The sequence below is a fragment of the Microcaecilia unicolor genome, chromosome 2, assembly GCF_901765095.1.
Source record: "Microcaecilia unicolor chromosome 2, aMicUni1.1, whole genome shotgun sequence".
In the NCBI taxonomy this organism is placed as follows: domain Eukaryota; kingdom Metazoa; phylum Chordata; class Amphibia; order Gymnophiona; family Siphonopidae; genus Microcaecilia; species Microcaecilia unicolor.
Window position 1 is genome coordinate 41,785,572 of NC_044032.1, and position 16,774 is coordinate 41,802,345.

Sequence of the window (16,774 nt, forward strand, 5' to 3'; positions counted from 1 at the left end):
GGGAGGGGGTTAGTGACCACTGGGGGAGTCAGGGGAGGTCATCCCCGATTCCTTCCGGTGGTCATCTGGTCATTTAGGGCACTTTTTGGGGCCTTATTCGTGAAAAACAGGGTCCAGGAAAAGTGTCCTAAATTCTAGCTAAAAACGCATACTTTTTTCCCATTATCGGTGAAATGCGCCCATCTCTGTTCGGCCGATAACCACGCCCCAGTTCCGCCTTCGCCACACCTCTGACACGCCCCCATCTACTTTGTCCACATCCGCGACGGAGTGCAGTTGAAAACGTCCAAAATCGGCTTTCGATTATACCGATTTATTCGTTTTTGGGAGATAAACGTCTATCTCCCGATTTGGGTCGCAATATAGGTGTTTTTCTCTTTCGATTATAAGCTGGATGGTCACGCCCAAATATAGTCACGGGTCCGTTAGGCATGGTATATAGAATAGGCTAAGTGAGTTTTTTTTGTGCCAATATTTTTTGGCGCCATATATAGAATCTAGTCCTATGTGTATAAGTGTTCCTGGGGTTTGGGTGGAACCGAGGCAGAGTTGCAAAGCATGCATACATTTTATAAAATTTGGATAGGGTACATGCAGGTGTAAATTTGTGCCTTGGCATATGTGCGCTTTGAGGCTGGGTGTGAGAGCTTGTTTTATAAAGGCGTATAAGTGCCTCTGCTGCCTTAATATATGTGAATTTTTGGACTTCTCACATAGGCATCCTTTTCATAAAAATAACCTCCACCTATGTACCATGTACACCTTTGAAGAATTGTATATGTGGAAATATATCCCCTCGAAGAACAATAGCAAAGAGTTGGTTGATTCCTTCCACTCTAGTCTTTCGGAGACTGTAGTTTTCAGCTGTAGATCTCTTTGCATAACAACAAATCCCGCTGGTGATGCAGTTTGTTATTGTTTGATATTCTGAGCAATAGTAAAAGCCCAATACATCGTTTTGGTTGATATATAAATGTAATGTTTTTTTTCTCCTTTCACAGGTATCATAACCCCCCACCTAAGAGCAGACCAGACTTCCCTTCACAGTAAAAACGAAAGTTACTTGACAACTAGAAGGAAACAGGCCTCTGCTGAAACTGTTACGATACCACAAACTCAAGTATTATCTCTCCTGTCTTCATCCTCAGCAGCATCAGATGCAAGTTAGTATGCAACAGTCAATGATATTGGCCCCTTTGTACAGCCAGTGGTCTAAAATGCCAGTGTATTTAGGGCTCAGCTTTTAAAAAGCAGCTAAACCAATGAGACAAGTTTTTAGTGCGATGGGCAGATGTATAACTTTGTACAGATAGCTTGTCCATACAAAGTGATATGTATATTCTGTGGTGGTAAATATACAAAGAGGTGTATTTTCAAAGCACTTAGACACACAAAGTTGCATAGAAACCTATGGAACTTTGTAAGTCTAAGTGCTTTGAAAATGAGCCTCAACGTAAGCCAAAAAAAGTGAGGTAGACTCAAGGAGGATGTCAAGAAGTCTTTAATGCTGAAAAACATAAAAACGACTTGACACGGCCGTGTTTCGGCACAAAGGGCCTGCCTCAGGGGTCAAGTGGATCTCTTGTGTTGCAATGACACAACTTAACTTTAAAAAGAATGTCAAGATCTCCTGGCTGTCAAACCGCTGTGTGATCTCCAGTGAGAAATTCATGCTGTGATGCAAAGTCTTGTCGGCAAACGTTGGTGACGTAATCTATGCAAACAAGCGTTGCCATTGTATTTATACTGGAGAGTCCTGCCTCCTTTTTTCAATCACCACTTGATCAATAAGTTATATGGAGAGGGGCTGAATTTTGCTGTTCCCTGTATAACTTAAACCCTGCCCTCAAAACACCCCTGAGCCAGCCTCCTTCCAGATGCATAAATTTTGGCCATAACCTGACTTGAAATGTCCAGAATTTATGCATTCCAAACCAACCAATATTTTTATAAGACATTTAAATGTTCAACACCCACTGCCAACCACATAAGTAATTTTGAAGATGGATCCAGAGATAACTGGCTATCTAGCTGGATAGATTTTCAACTGAAAAATCCCCAGTCTAGCCAGTCAAAATATGATAGCTACTAGTTGTTTGGCTGAGCCTGTCCAACTATACCTAAACAGTATTTATTAAGTCATAACCCTTTGACTGGTCGCCTTATAAATTTAACCAGTCGGTGGGGGACAATTACAAAAGCAGAGATTTAACCGGCTAACTCACAAAACTAACCAGTTAAATCTTTGTAGAATACTCCTCTTATTGTAGCACAATTTCATAGTTGTAACAAATGGTGCTCCGAATGAAATGTTTGGAGGGCATGACTTCAATTTGTATAGCCAAGGGATTTTTGTTTTTTTAAATCAAGGTGCCATTTATAGACAGGGACGTGAATATTGCCATGAAGTATGAATCACTAACTATATTGTAGCAACTCTTAATGCATTTATCACCCGTTCATTATCTAATATTTCTCAGAATATCTAAGGCTGCCTGAGATGTATCTGAGGGATTTTACAAAAAGTTGTCTTGTCATGTTTTAACAGCTGTTTTCTAACATGCCCAGATAATCAATGCTGAGCTATACTCAGATACTGAAGATGAATATCTGGGTATTGTCTGACCCCCTGTTGTTATATAGGTACTTCACAAAATATATAAATAGGAAGTTCATAAGTATAAACTTATACCTCTTATTTCAAGTGCATAATCATAAGGTATAGAGATCATTACAGAAATTTTTATTCCAAATATATTTAAATGTACTCTAAAAATCAATTTTGAATATAATTTGAAAAGTGCTCAGTTCACACGTCAGTCATTGTAAACGTGACTGGCTGAGTAGAGAACCATCATCGCACCCTTGGTGTTCTGAAATATTCGGGATCAATCAATCACATTGGCCCCATAGATATCAAGCAGCAGAAGAACTTCAATAGATAACTGCAAAAGCTGTGCTATTGATGATATGAATGTTGACATCAAATGATACTTGTACTAAATAGAGATATATCTATGTTGAATGGACATATGCTATATTAGCTGGAACAAGATTCTAACCAAATAATGGAACAACACATTAATATAGTTGTAATTAGTCACCGTAATATGTCCATTACTAAAGTAACGCTCTCTTAAATAGACAGATAGAATTGCTCAGCTAATCTGCTGTATATATGTACTTATCTGCAGGTTTTTTCAATGTTGTAATGAATGCCAATATCACGAGGTTGGATCCGTGCCCAGTCCAGGAAGTGCTCCCCCAAAAAAGTGACAATGAAACATGAAAAACAAACATTTTGTTTCAAAAATAATATGGGTACTGTCAACTTTCAGACCAGTATTCAGATAACTATCCAGTTAGGATTTATTTATTTGGTGCATTTGTACCCCACATTTTCCCACAAGAGCAGGCTTAATGTGGCTTACATGAATTCAAGAGGATACAATACAATATATAGATGGCTCAGATACAGAATATGTCAGGAGGGGAAGGAACATGGGATAACACGTGGTGAATGACAGGGGGTGAAGCAACCGGCGAATAACCTATTCAGTCTACAGGAGAGGGATGTTAAACAGTGGAAGTGCCAGTGGAATAAGCCTTATCGAATAAGTATGTTTTTAAGGACTTCTTGAACAGTTGATGGTCGACCAGCTGTTTTAGTTGTTTCAGCAGAACATTCCAGGTTTTTGGACTGATGTAGGGGAAGGACGAAGCAAAAAGGGTCTTGTATTTAACATTCCTGCAGTTCGGATAATGTAGATTGAGGTAGGTCCTTGCAGTTATTAAGGCATTTCTTGATGGGATATCGATTAGATGGTGCATGTAGTCAGGGGCTTCACCATAAATTATCTTGTGCGTTAGTGAGCAGATTTTAAATGCAACGGTCCTTTATAGGGAGCCAGTGTAGTTGAAATCGTAGTGGGTGAGCACTGTCGAAGCACTTCTTAGCTATCTTGAATTTAGCCAGATAGTTCCTCAGCAGACTAAAAATCACCTCTAAGACCCAGCTGTGCCCAAACTCCATTCCCAGACCAGCCTGGTATTACCCAGCGAGTGCCAAGGTGGACTAATCATATATTCAGTGGCACTATCCAGATAAGTGCCGCTGAACATCCAGGTGTGGCCTGGTGGATAGGCCTTATCCGAGTAGAAGCCACTGTTAATTTTTTTACATTTTATTTCCAGAGGCTTGATATATTGCACAAATTCCAGCATGGCTACTACGTTCTTTACAATATTAATATAAAATAAATGAAAAAGGAGACAGGAGGGAGGGGTGACAACGGAATGCAGATTATTCAAAGGTCTCAGAGAATAGGTGTTTTTTTTTAGTTGTGATCTCAATTTACTATAAGAGGTTTCCATGCGGAGAAAGGGCGGGAGGGCATTCCAGAGAGTGGAACCTGTGAAGCTGAAAGAAGATTCCCAAGAATTTGTTAGGCGAAAGGAAGGGAGGGAAGGTACAACTAACAAGTTTGCAGTGGAAGAATGAAGAGAGGGCACAGGGGTATAGGGGAGTGTGGCCCAGTGAATTTAAGCAGGGGCGGTCGGGAAACATGATTTGTAAACAAGATAAACAATTTAAACCTGATACATGCAGAGACCAGTAGCCAATGTTTTGAGCGAAGCAGTGGAGTCCTGCTGAATATTACCTTATCTAAGTCCTGCTGAATATTTTCTCCTTAGGGCCCAATATTCAAAAACAGGCCGAGATTCTAATCGTATGCTCCTAAATTAAACTCCTAAATTTGTGCCCTATTTCCAGCTGAGTTTAGGAACACAAATTAAACGTCTTAATTTAGGAGCTTAAAGTTATGCTCATAAATTTAGAATTATCAATCATTTGGCTAAATTTCTGAGCCTAGTTCTGAAAATCAGTGCTAAGCTGATAACCTTTTTGCCCTTGGCCTAAATCTACCCCTGTTGCTACCCACTTTTTATGCTCTTAAACTAAGGCGTTTACCCCCGGATTCTATGTAGTGCAAGTGAAATTACACGTGCAAATCAAGTTATATTCTGGATTTGTGCGCTTAATTTGATTACTTAACAAGTCAATCAGTGCTGATAATTGTGCAAATCCGGTTGTATTCTGGATTTGCATGCTTAATTTAATTACTTAACAAGCCAATCAGCGCTAATTGCCACTTAACAAGCAATTATTGAGACTAATTGGTATTAATTAGAATTGACACACACAACTTGCTAGGCATATTCGGTGAATTGGTGCACATAAATTCTAATGCACGCTGCCAAAAAGGGAGCGTGGAATGGGCAGACCGCTGGTGTTCCAAAAACCTACATGCAAAGTTATAGAATACACCTGCTCCGTGCCTAACTTATAACACCCAGTCATAACCAGGAGAATGTACCTACTTTAACCATGAAGGAGGAGCACCCTCAAAACTTAAGCGCTCATGTGGTAGTATAACAAGACCACTAACGGGTGAGATATTGCACTTCATTCATTGGGTCGCGCACTCATATTGTGGTATTTATGTGCAAATAATGTGCTTTTTTTAATGTGCTAAGTGCTACTGTGCACCCCTTAAAATATTAATCAAACAAATGCACTGTCAATAACAAACTCAGCCAGCCTAAATCTTCAATCAAAACAAAAGTATAACAAAAATAACATTAAATATTTTCACTTATCTCATGAGCCCTGCATCAGTAAACACCAAACGCTAAGGGCTCTGATGTCCAAATCACTTTCAAGTTGTAAAGACAAGACTGCTTCCCCTGTAGTAAACGATACGCCCGACACTGTGGGTTTCAGATTAACTCTCCTCAGGTACTTGGGTTAGGGCTGTCCTTCCTTAACTTTGCTGCCAGCCTGGTTGTCAATCCTTCTTACCTACAAATGCACTCAGTCTGCTGCCCCTCACTAACTCTCTACCCTCATCTCCCCTTACGTTCCCGCCCGAAACCTCCATTCACAGGACAAATCCCTCCTCTCATTACCCTTCTCCACCACCGCCAACTCCAGGCTCCGCTCATTCTGCCTCGCCTCACCCTATGCTTGGAACAACCTTCCCGAGCCCTTACGCCAAGCCCCCTCCCTGCCCATCTTCAAGTCTTTGCTTAAAGCCCACCTCTTCAATGCTGCATTCGGCACCTAACTCTTTCAGGAAATCCAGACTGCCCCAATTTGACTGCCCCTATCAGACTGACTGTTCACGTGTCCTTTAGATTGTAAGCTCTTTGAGCAGGGACTGTCCTATGTTAAATTGTACAGCGCTGCATAACCCTAGTAGCGCTTTAGAAATGTCAAGTAGTAGTAGTGTGGTACTGATACAGGTTCCCATGGAGGTGGGGTAACTCATGATGCTGATACAAACGTGACGTCGCTAGAAGAGAAACTTTATTAACACACCTGTCATAAACACATCTCTAAATTATTGTATATTCTGATTTAACGTCAAGATGTAAAAATACACAATATCCACCAAATATACTAAACAGTGATGAGAGTATATTAAAGCAGAAAATGAAAAATATAAAAATAAGAAAATAGACTGCAAATACCCTCAAAGGTCATACTAGCATCTGTAACAATGTTATACTTCAAATATGTAAAAAATATTAAAGGCACAACGTGAAACCAAATATGATGTAGTATGATATAATAATGTCATATAATATGACCCCTCACGTATCCATAAAGTCCCAACTAACTATTCTAAGTTCAATGGCAGTTACAAGTTACTCAACTAATAGAGTTTCACTCTAGGTTTTCGTTCAGTCCCAAAGGAGAGACTGATTCTAACTCAAAAATCCAGAATTGCTAACGTAGGCATAAATGGACGCGTCTAGAGTTAGGCACGGTTTACAGAATACGTTTAGCAGAAATATTTTTGGCACCGATATTTCAGGCGCCATATATATTCGGCCAGTGGTGATCAACGTTTTGCTGACTGCTGACTGCTGCCAGCCTTAGCCCAGCATTGAATTTCTGGGTTTATGTCCAGGCACCCAAACACACCGAGAAGGAAAATACCGTCCAAGGAGTAAGGAAGGGATATGGGGCAACCAATCCAGGCAGGTCACCGAAAGCTGAGTAGATAAAATCTTTATTGCCAGTAACCAGATGTAAAAAAAATCAACACAGTTCTGCGTTTCGGCAAATGGTATGCCTGCCTCAGAAGTCAACGTATCTGTGTCAATTGTGGATATATTTTCATCTGTGCAATCTCGTAACTGGAAAACTACCTTTTCTAAATCGTCCAGTGATGATCAGTGGCCCCATGCTGCTGTTTAGTGTTCCAGAGATGCTCTTTCAGCATTGGTACACTAGCTTATCCAGCTAAACTCCTTCCTTCCCAGGGGTGCTGATTCAGGCAAATCCACTTATGTGCACCTTTGTGATTTAATGGAATGGCATCCAAAGCCTCCTTCCCCCTTCTCTATGGTACATTGAATAGGGGAGCCCAAAACAAATGTTACAGTGGGGCTTGGGCTATAAACCAGTCCCAGTTTCCCTACAAACAGGGTTTCCTCCCAGCATTATCTCACTGGTTATAAGAGTTTTTCCTTTGCTCTAGACACTAAAGATGTATAAACAGGTCACAGCACTATACTCTTGTAGAGCCACTATAGGTCTCTGCCATTCAAGCAAGGCAGAATCTTAGGGGTGCTTTTTGGCCCATCTTAATCATGTGCAGATATGTTTAAATCTTCTTTATTCAAAAACCAGAAGGTAAGTACAATACAAACAACCAAGCGTTCTAACAAAAGTGTTTTCTTTACCAACCCCACCCTCCCTCCCCCTTCCACTCTTACCCGCCCTATCCCTTCCCCTCTCCCCTCTCCTTCCCACCCTCCCTCCCTCCCCTCAGCACAAGAATTCTAATCAACACCCTTAATCTTTATCAATGTCCATTGTCCCACAAATTTAGGATCCTACTTCTCGCTGCGGGTTGTAAAGTGTCCCCAAAAGTTCGCCCAGGTTTTTTGTAGCTGTTTACAGATATAAGAACATAACACAACTTTGAACACAAATGTACCACCGTCTATAAACTGCAGTTGCCAGCCTCTTCATAAGCCAACCGAAATAAATAACTCCTCAATTGCCTCTTAAAAAATGTAGGACCCTGTTTACTAAGGCGTGCTAACATTTTTAACGTGTGCTAAAATTTAGCACGCACTAACGCAAGAGACACCCATATATTCCTATGGGTATCTCTAGCATTATTGCGCGCTAATTTTTAGCACACGCTAAAGACGCTAGCGTGCCTACAGCGTGGCTTAATAAACAGGGCCCATAGTGTCTTTCAGTTTTTAAAGCAACATTGGTATTTCATTCCATTCCCTGGAACCCACAACAGAAAAGGCATTTTTCCTCATCCCCTCAAGTCTGAACTGCTGCAAGTCTGGAACCACAATACTGTACTTTCGGATCATAATGATCAAATACTCCTCAAATAAAAGGAAGAAGTGTGATGCAAAGTTAAATGAATGAGCAGCAAAACCTTAGACTGAAAAGAACAATAACAGGAAGCCAATGTAATTTAATGAGATGTGGAGAAATATGTTGAAATTTAGAAAGACCCAACAAAACTTGTGCTGCCAAATTTTGAACAACTTGCAAAGAATGAATACAAAGAAGCTGGTAGACCTAAATATGCCACATTGCAATAATCAAGTCCTGCCAAAACCATAGATTGCAGTACTGTTCTGAAATCTGACATAGGCAAGGAAGGCTTCAGTTTACTGAGTATACGCAACTGAAAATAATTCCTAATCGCTGCTTGTAATTATGGTGTAAAATTCAACTCTGAATCCACTAACCACAATAGGACTTCATGATAACAAAATCTGAGATGGAACCTCAAGGGTCTGGTCACGAGTTACCACTAAAAGTTTGAAACAGTCAGCAACTACCAATTTTTTTTTCATCCATTCAGTAATCTTATCAAATATTAACTGTAACTGAACAAGCGAAGCAGAGATAGGAGACTCTAACAGGAGAATAAACTGAATATTTTCAGCATAACTATGGTATGCCATCCCCAAGGACCACAACAAATGACATAATGGCACCAGATACAAATTGAACAAAACAGAAGAAAAGGATGAACCTTGTGGCACCCCAGTTCTCAAAGCTCTAGAAGTGGGCAACTAAGAGCCAACAAACAGCTCTTGTTTTCTCCCAGTAAGAACCACTGCAGCAGATCCCAAAGGCCAAATGCTTGTAAACAAGCAATCAGAATCTCATGATTGAGTATGTCAAATACTGCTGAGATGTTATGAAAAGAACAAAAAATAAAAACATACATAAGAACATAAGAGTAGCCATACTGGGTCAGGCCACTGGTCCATCTAGCCCAGTATCATGTTTCCAAGCAGTGGCCAAGCCAAGTCACAAGTACCTGGCAGAAACCCAATTAGAAGCAACATATCATGCTACCAATCCTGGGGCAAGCAGTTGCTTCCCCATGTCTGTCTCAGTAGCAAACTACGGGCTTTTCTTCCAGAAACTTGTCCAAGCCTTTTTTAAACCCAGATACACTAACTGCTGTTACCACATCCTAAGAACGTCCAGCATCGCCATCCAAAGCAACTCAATACTCTGGGCCTTACAGAATCCCTACTAGAATGGATCCAAACAAGAAGCGTGGGTCAAGCTGAACATAAACCGCTGTCTCTATCACTTTCACCACCACTGGCAACATAGATATTGGTCAAAAACTAGAGGGCTCACTAGGGCTTAAAGCAAGACTCTTCAAAAGTGGATGCACCATTGCACTCTTTAAATCGTCAGGGAATTCTCCTTTCCACAAAGAAATGTTAATCGGAACGGTCAAAATGGGCACAACAACACTATCCATTGCTCTCAACAAGCGAGGAGAGCACTGATCACCCACTGAAGTAGTTGGTTGGTTTACACAACCTCAAAGATCACCTTATCTCACGTTTCCCAACACTCTCAAAAAACGACAATTGAACCCTATGTTCTGCTTGAAAATCATCTATCTCCAACCTACTTGGAAAGGTACTAATGTCTGGATTTTGGAGTCAAAAAAGGAACAAAACTACACCCTTGAGAAGCATTTGACTAGGGCTAATGTTTTAATCCAGTGCCATTGACAATGCCTTATTTAAATTAATCAGTCCTCAGCAACTAAGAAATACAATGTGAAGGCTGGTTTTCAAAGCACATAGACTTACAAATTTACATAGGTTACTTTAATTTGTAAGTCTGTGTGCTTTGAAAATGAGCACCCACCTTTTTCTTTGAGCAACAGGGTTATTTTCCTATGACACTTCAAATGAGTATTCAAGAGCTTTTCAATAAATAAGTCTCCTGTCTTTAGTTTTAACCACTGTGACATGCCCTGAGTGCAGAACTAAGCAGCAGAAGTTAATAGATTCTAAAGACCTTGAAAGGTGGAGCAGGACTGACAGCATTGCCAGATGTGTAAAGCACAGCTGGTTAACATGTATGGCCCCAGAATTCTGCAGTTACAGCCACTTGTTTTGAAATATAACAATTGGTTTTAGCCTACTTCAAAAAAAGAGAACAAGTATCTTATGAGAACACCATTTAGGTGGATGTTTATATATCCCCCCCGGAACCCCATCCCTCTCTGTTAATAATACCTATTCACACCTAATTCACAAATAGACAATCAAGAAGACAATTCCTGAAAAGAAAAAAAGTATTGGTAACTACCACAGAGAAACATTTCCAAACTAACAGGTCAATGATCAGAAGCAAAAATTGGGAGGGACAAAGTAATTTTTTTTGTTCCTGAGCAGCTGCGTTTGCTCCTAGATACAGTGGGGGAAATAAGTATTTGATCCCTTGCTGATTTTGTAAGTTTGCCCACTGACAAAGACATGAGCAGCCCATAATTGAAGGGTAGGTTATTGGTAACAGTGAGAGATAGCACATCACAAATTAAATCCGGAAAATCACATTGTGGAAAGTATATGAATTTATTTGCATTCTGCAGAGGGAAATAAGTATTTAATCCCTCTGGCAAACAAGACCTAATACTTGGTGGCAAAACCCTTGTTGGCAAGCACAGCGGTCAGACGTCTTCTGTAGTTGATGATGAGGTTTGCACACATGTCAGGAGGAATTTTGGTCCACTCCTCTTTGCAGATCATCTCTAAATCATTAAGAGTTCTGGGCTGTCGCTTGGCAACTCGCAGCTTCAGCTCCCTCCATAAGTTTTCAATGGGATTAAGGTCTGGTGACTGGCTAGGCCACTCCATGACCCTAATGTGCTTCTTCCTGAGCCACTCCTTTGTTGCCTTGGCTGTATGTTTTGGGTCATTGTCGTGCTGGAAGACCCAGCCACGACCCATTTTTAAGGCCCTGGCGGAGGGAAGGAGGTTGTCACTCAGAATTGTACGGTACATGGCCCCATCCATTCTCCCATTGATGCGGTGAAGTAGTCCTGTGCCCTTAGCAGAGAAACACCCCCAAAACATAACATTTCCACCTCCATGCTTGACAGTGGGGACGGTGTTCTTTGGGTCATAGGCAGCATTTCTCTTCCTCCAAACACGGCGAGTTGAGTTCATGCCAAAGAGCTCAATTTTTGTCTCATCTGACCACAGCACCTTCTCCCAATCACTCTCGGCATCATCCAGGTGTTCACTGGCAAACTTCAGATGGGCCGTCACATGTGCCTTCCGGAGCAGGGGGACCTTGCGGGCACTGCAGGATTGCAATCCGTTATGTCGTAATGTGTTACCAATGGTTTTCGTGGTGACAGTGGTCCCAGCTGCCTTGAGATCATTGACAAGTTCCCCCCTTGTAGTTGTAGACTGATTTCTAACCTTCCTCATGATCAAGGATACCCCACGAGGTGAGATTTTGCGTGGAGCCCCAGATCTTTGTCGATTGACAGTCATTTTGTACTTCTTCCATTTTCTTACTATGGCACCAACAGTTGTCTCCTTCTCGCCCAGCGTCTTACTGATGGTTTTGTAGCCCATTCCAGCCTTGTGCAGGTGTATGATCTTGTCCCTGACATCCTTAGACAGCTCCTTGCTCTTGGCCATTTTGTAGAGGTTAGAGTCTGACTGATTCACTGAGTCTGTGGACAGGTGTCTTTCATACAGGTGACCATTGCCGACAGCTGTCTGTCATGCAGGTAACGAGTTGATTTGGAGCATCTACCTGGTCTGTAGGGGCCCAGATCTCTTACTGGTTGGTGGGGGATCAAATACTTATTTCCCTCTGCAGAATGCAAATAAATTCATATACTTTCCACAATGTGATTTTCCGGATTTAATTTGTGATGTGCTATCTCTCACTGTTACCAATAACCTACCCTTCAATTATGGGCTGCTCATGTCTTTGTCAGTGGGCAAACTTACAAAATCAGCAAGGGATCAAATACTTATTTCCCCCACTGTATGAAGAAGATCATCTAGGTTGGAAGATGTGGTATATTTTTGGAATTGATGGCAGTCTAAGTTCCAGTTAGTGCCTTTTGTTGATTTTTTCTTCTTTTCTCTTTTTCCCCTTATTTATGCATCGATTTACGCCAACGAAAACCTGGTGTAATCTCAGCGTGTAGATTTAGGCACATTGTGCCATATTCTAGAACTAGGCGCCTACATTTTGGAATGTCCATGAAACGCCCATTTCCCTGCCCATAACCATGCCCCCTTTTTGCCTCTGCATGTTAGAAATTTGGCGCACATCGTTACAGAATACGCTTAGCGAATTGTGCGCCTAAATTCTAATTAGTGCTCATTATTGCTTGTTCTAGTGTGCTTAGATTTAGGCACCAAAATTGGCATGGATTCTAAAACACTGCGTGTTATTTAACCGTTTAACTAGCTAATTAGCGCTGACAACAGCAAAGATCTCTCTCTCTCTCTCTTCTCCAGGGCTAAAACTGAACTCAAAACCAGTAAAGTCCAAATGAGGTGATCTCCTGGGCCAATCAGAGCCCAGTAAACAAGATTTCAAATATATACTGCTTCTTGCTTCCTGTTTGTGTCAAACTAAAGAAAAACCACCTCAGTTCTCTGTAACAGCCTTATAGCAAAGAAACACCACCTGCTAGCCAAATAGGAGAAGCACACTTCAGAACATAATCAATGCAGGAAACTATTCAATACATTTCACAGGCTTAAAACGCACTGTTTCTTCACAGGTGCACTGGCATTTTTAGCTTGCACTAAAATTCAGCTGGAGCTAAATGCTGAGGCGGCAATTATATTCCTGTGGGTGTCTCAAGAGTTTAGCGCCAGCTGATTTTTAGCACGAGCTAAAAATGATAACACATCTTAATAAAAGACCCCCTTATTGTATTGGAACTCCTCTTTTTTATGGGCTTGAGCTAATGTGGGCAATACCATACACCTTGACTTATCTTGACAAATGTGAGAGGGATGGAGGACCATTTTATGGTTCATTTTCAATATGCTGCTTAATTCAACACAGAGATACCTTCAGATTTGTTTCCAGATGAAAATTCATGCTTATATTTCAGGAGTCTAATTAAAGTGTTGGTTTATCTGCAGCCCAGATGTTGAGATAATTTAGAGAACACTGGGAGAAAAAAAAACTGTTAATAGGGAAATGGGAGAGTGCTGTGGGTTTCCTGTAATTAATGGCGAGCTCTTTGAAAACTTCTTTATTTAAAACAAATCTTCAAACTGAGCCCAGCTGTTGAGCAAAAGTCTTTCTTCAGAATGCTGTTGGAAATGGCCTCAGGCAACTCCAAAGGGATCTATAATGACGGTAATTAAGAATGAGCTTCAGTACCAAAATGACTACATTCCTGTCTTCTTTGTCCTCAATGAGTCACAAACTTTAAGTGGTTTTGGTTTACATATGGAAAATGTATTTTGTTTTGTAATTAATGAGAACCAGACATTAGGAAACCAGTGATCCAGGTCTTTATTTATACGAGAACATATGTCTCTGTTTTGGTTGTAACTCATTCCACTCTTGTATTGTGATTTTGGTGGGTGGATACCAGCGTTTCGCAGCATCCAGGTGGCATTGCCTTTTTCTGGGGCAGAAGTGTATTTTGTCCGCCACAGTGAGAGGGTGAACAAGTGAAAGGATGAACAAGTGAAAGGATAACACAATTCAGAAGGAGAAACAGTGTTTTTACTTCTTCTGTTGTATATGTCATCATTTTTCAGGTCTAGTAGCAGGTGAAGTAGTAGGAATGTGGCAGGTGCAAGCCGTTACAGAAATAGGTCAGTTTGGGAACTTCAAACACTCACAAATATCACTTCCAATCTGCTAAGCCTATAGCAGGGAAGCAGGAGTTCAGGCCATGAGTACTGCAAACAGACTGGGTTTTCAGGATGTCCCTAAGAAATTATGCATACGAATAGCCATACTGGGTCAAACCAATGGTCCATCTAGCCCAGTGGCCAATCCAGGGTCACAAGTACCTGGAAGAATTAGCAGTCTCTGGAAGTCAATTTTATTTTGGAGAAGATGGATTTTTTTTATTGTTTTTAATGTAATTTGTATGGTTTTATATTATTTGGGATTGTGTATGTTTCCCTGTTACTCACACAGTTATATGCGGAGTATAAATGAATAAACTAAACAGTAACATGATTCTGTGCTATTAACCCAAAGGATAATTAGTGGCTTTTTCCATGTCTAACTTTTTTTTAATAAAGGAAAGGCAATGGATTTGACATATTCTATTGCATTCAGTTCTGGTCGCAGTATCTCAAAAAAGATAAAGCAGAATTAGAAAAGGTTCAAAGAAGAGCAACCAAAGTGATAAAGGGGATGGAACTCCTCTCGTATGAGGAAAGGCTAAAGAGGTTAGGGCTCTTCAGCTTGGAAAAGAGACAGATATGGGGAGATATGATTGAGATCTAAAAAAAACCTGAGTGGTGTAGAACGAGTAGAAGAAAATCGATTTTTTTACTCGTTCCAAAAGTACAAAGACTAGGGGACACTCAATGAAATTACATGGAAATACTTTTAAAACAAATAGTAGGAAATATTTTTTCACTCAACGAATAGTTATTCTCTGGAACTCTTTGCCAGAGGAGGTGGTAACAGTGGTTAGCGTATCTGGGTTTAAAAAAGGATTGGACAAATTCCTGGAGGAAAAGTCTATAGTCTGCTATTGAGACAGACATGGGAAGCAACTGCTTGCCCTGAGATTTGTAGTATGGAGTGTTGCCACGATTTGGATTTCTGCCAGATACTGGTGACCTGACTTGGCCACTGTTTGGAAAACAGGATACTAGGCTATATGGACTATTGGTCTGACCCAGTATGGTTACTCTTATATTATGGTTACAATCAAAGTGGTTTACACATTATATACAGGATACCCGGTCAAAAGAAACCAGAAAAAAAAAGTTCCAAACCAAAAAAGTTCCCGACATAAAAGTCCCAGACAAAATAGACTCCTGACAAAAGGGCTTGTTGAAATAGATTTATTTTTCAATGGTATGAATTTCAAGGGTAAATTACTGTGAAAGTCCACGGCTTGTCACTTGAAAGTCCTGTATACAGATACTTATTTTGTACCTGGAGTAATGGAAGGTTAAGTAAGTTGCCCTGAGTCACAAGAAGCTGCAGTGGGAATTGAACCCAGTTCACCTGGTTGTCAGAGTACTGCACTAACCATTAGGCTATGCCTCCACTCACCTTAAGCACAGATTGTAGATTTTCTCCATGAATTTGTCCAAACCTTTTTTTTAACCCAGGTATAGTAAGATGAATATCCCTAATGAATATGCATGAGATAGATCTGCATGTATACTACCTCCGTTGTACGTAGATCTGTCTCATGCATATTCATGACCTTCCCTTCTTAATGAGTAACTCACTTTCATTCTAGTTACAAAATCAATACCTCCCACAAAAGTAACTACAACTACTGTTATCTAATTTTTCTTTATTAAAAAAAAATTATTATTGAAAAATCCTTCACATTTTTAACCTAATCAGCTTCTCCTTGCGGCTTACATCAAAACACATTCATATTCATTCAACCTAATCATTCACACTCATCTACTATTAAGATGACCTCACACTCATTGAAGGACTAAGGAGAATACTCATACTAGCTGCACATGCTGCTTCAACGATAGTTTTTGCAGCTTCATTACTCTCTCTTAAATTTTTTATACATTGATAAATATGGCAACACAGCAAAGTACATCTGAAAATAAGTATTTTATGCAAATGCCACCATTATTATGACGTATATGTCCATCATGTAATGCACTTTCAAGATGACCAACTTAGTCTATTCTGATAGCATGTATGTCCATCAATATGTCCAAAAGTCCTTATAGCCTTCTGAGATCGTGTGAGAAACTTATAACCACCAACTTGAATCTACTGCTGTGCTCTTACAGCCAGACAGCACTCTTGTCAATTTCCAGTAGTTCAGTCTTCACATTTCATATTCAGTTAATACATTCAAAATAAAATACTTGTTTTCACCTTTGCTGTCTGGGCATTATGCAGGCTCAAGAGCACAAATACAGAGCAATATATACAGCACAGCAATTGTACAGCAGGCAGTGTGAACAGAAATACTATACAGGTACAGGACCTAGCAAGGGAAACCATATTTATCAGCTGCATACACATTATAGAAATACAGAACCAAGCAGATCCCCATTTCTCAAGTTCACTGTGTTGTCTTCTCCAGAGGAGTGGCCTAGTGATTAGGGTGGTGGACTTTGGTCCTGGGGAACTGAGTTTGATTCTCACTTCAGGCACAGGCAGCTCCTTGTGACTCTGGGCAAGTCACTTAACCCTACATTGCCCCACGTAAGCCGCATTGAGCCTGCC

General features: G+C 40.5%; 1 protein-coding gene across 4 annotated transcripts in view; it reads left to right on the forward strand.

Annotated features, from left to right (window-relative positions):
- SETBP1 (SET binding protein 1) overlaps positions 1 to 16,774 on the forward strand; it is a 616,780-nt gene that overhangs the window by 583,052 nt on the left and 16,954 nt on the right. For all 4 annotated transcript variants that reach the window (XM_030192882.1, XM_030192884.1, XM_030192885.1 and 1 more), the window contains one exon: positions 1,002 to 1,163. In XM_030192882.1, coding sequence (XP_030048742.1) covers positions 1,002 to 1,163 — 162 coding nt within the window. The remainder of the gene's footprint in view (positions 1 to 1,001; positions 1,164 to 16,774) is intronic.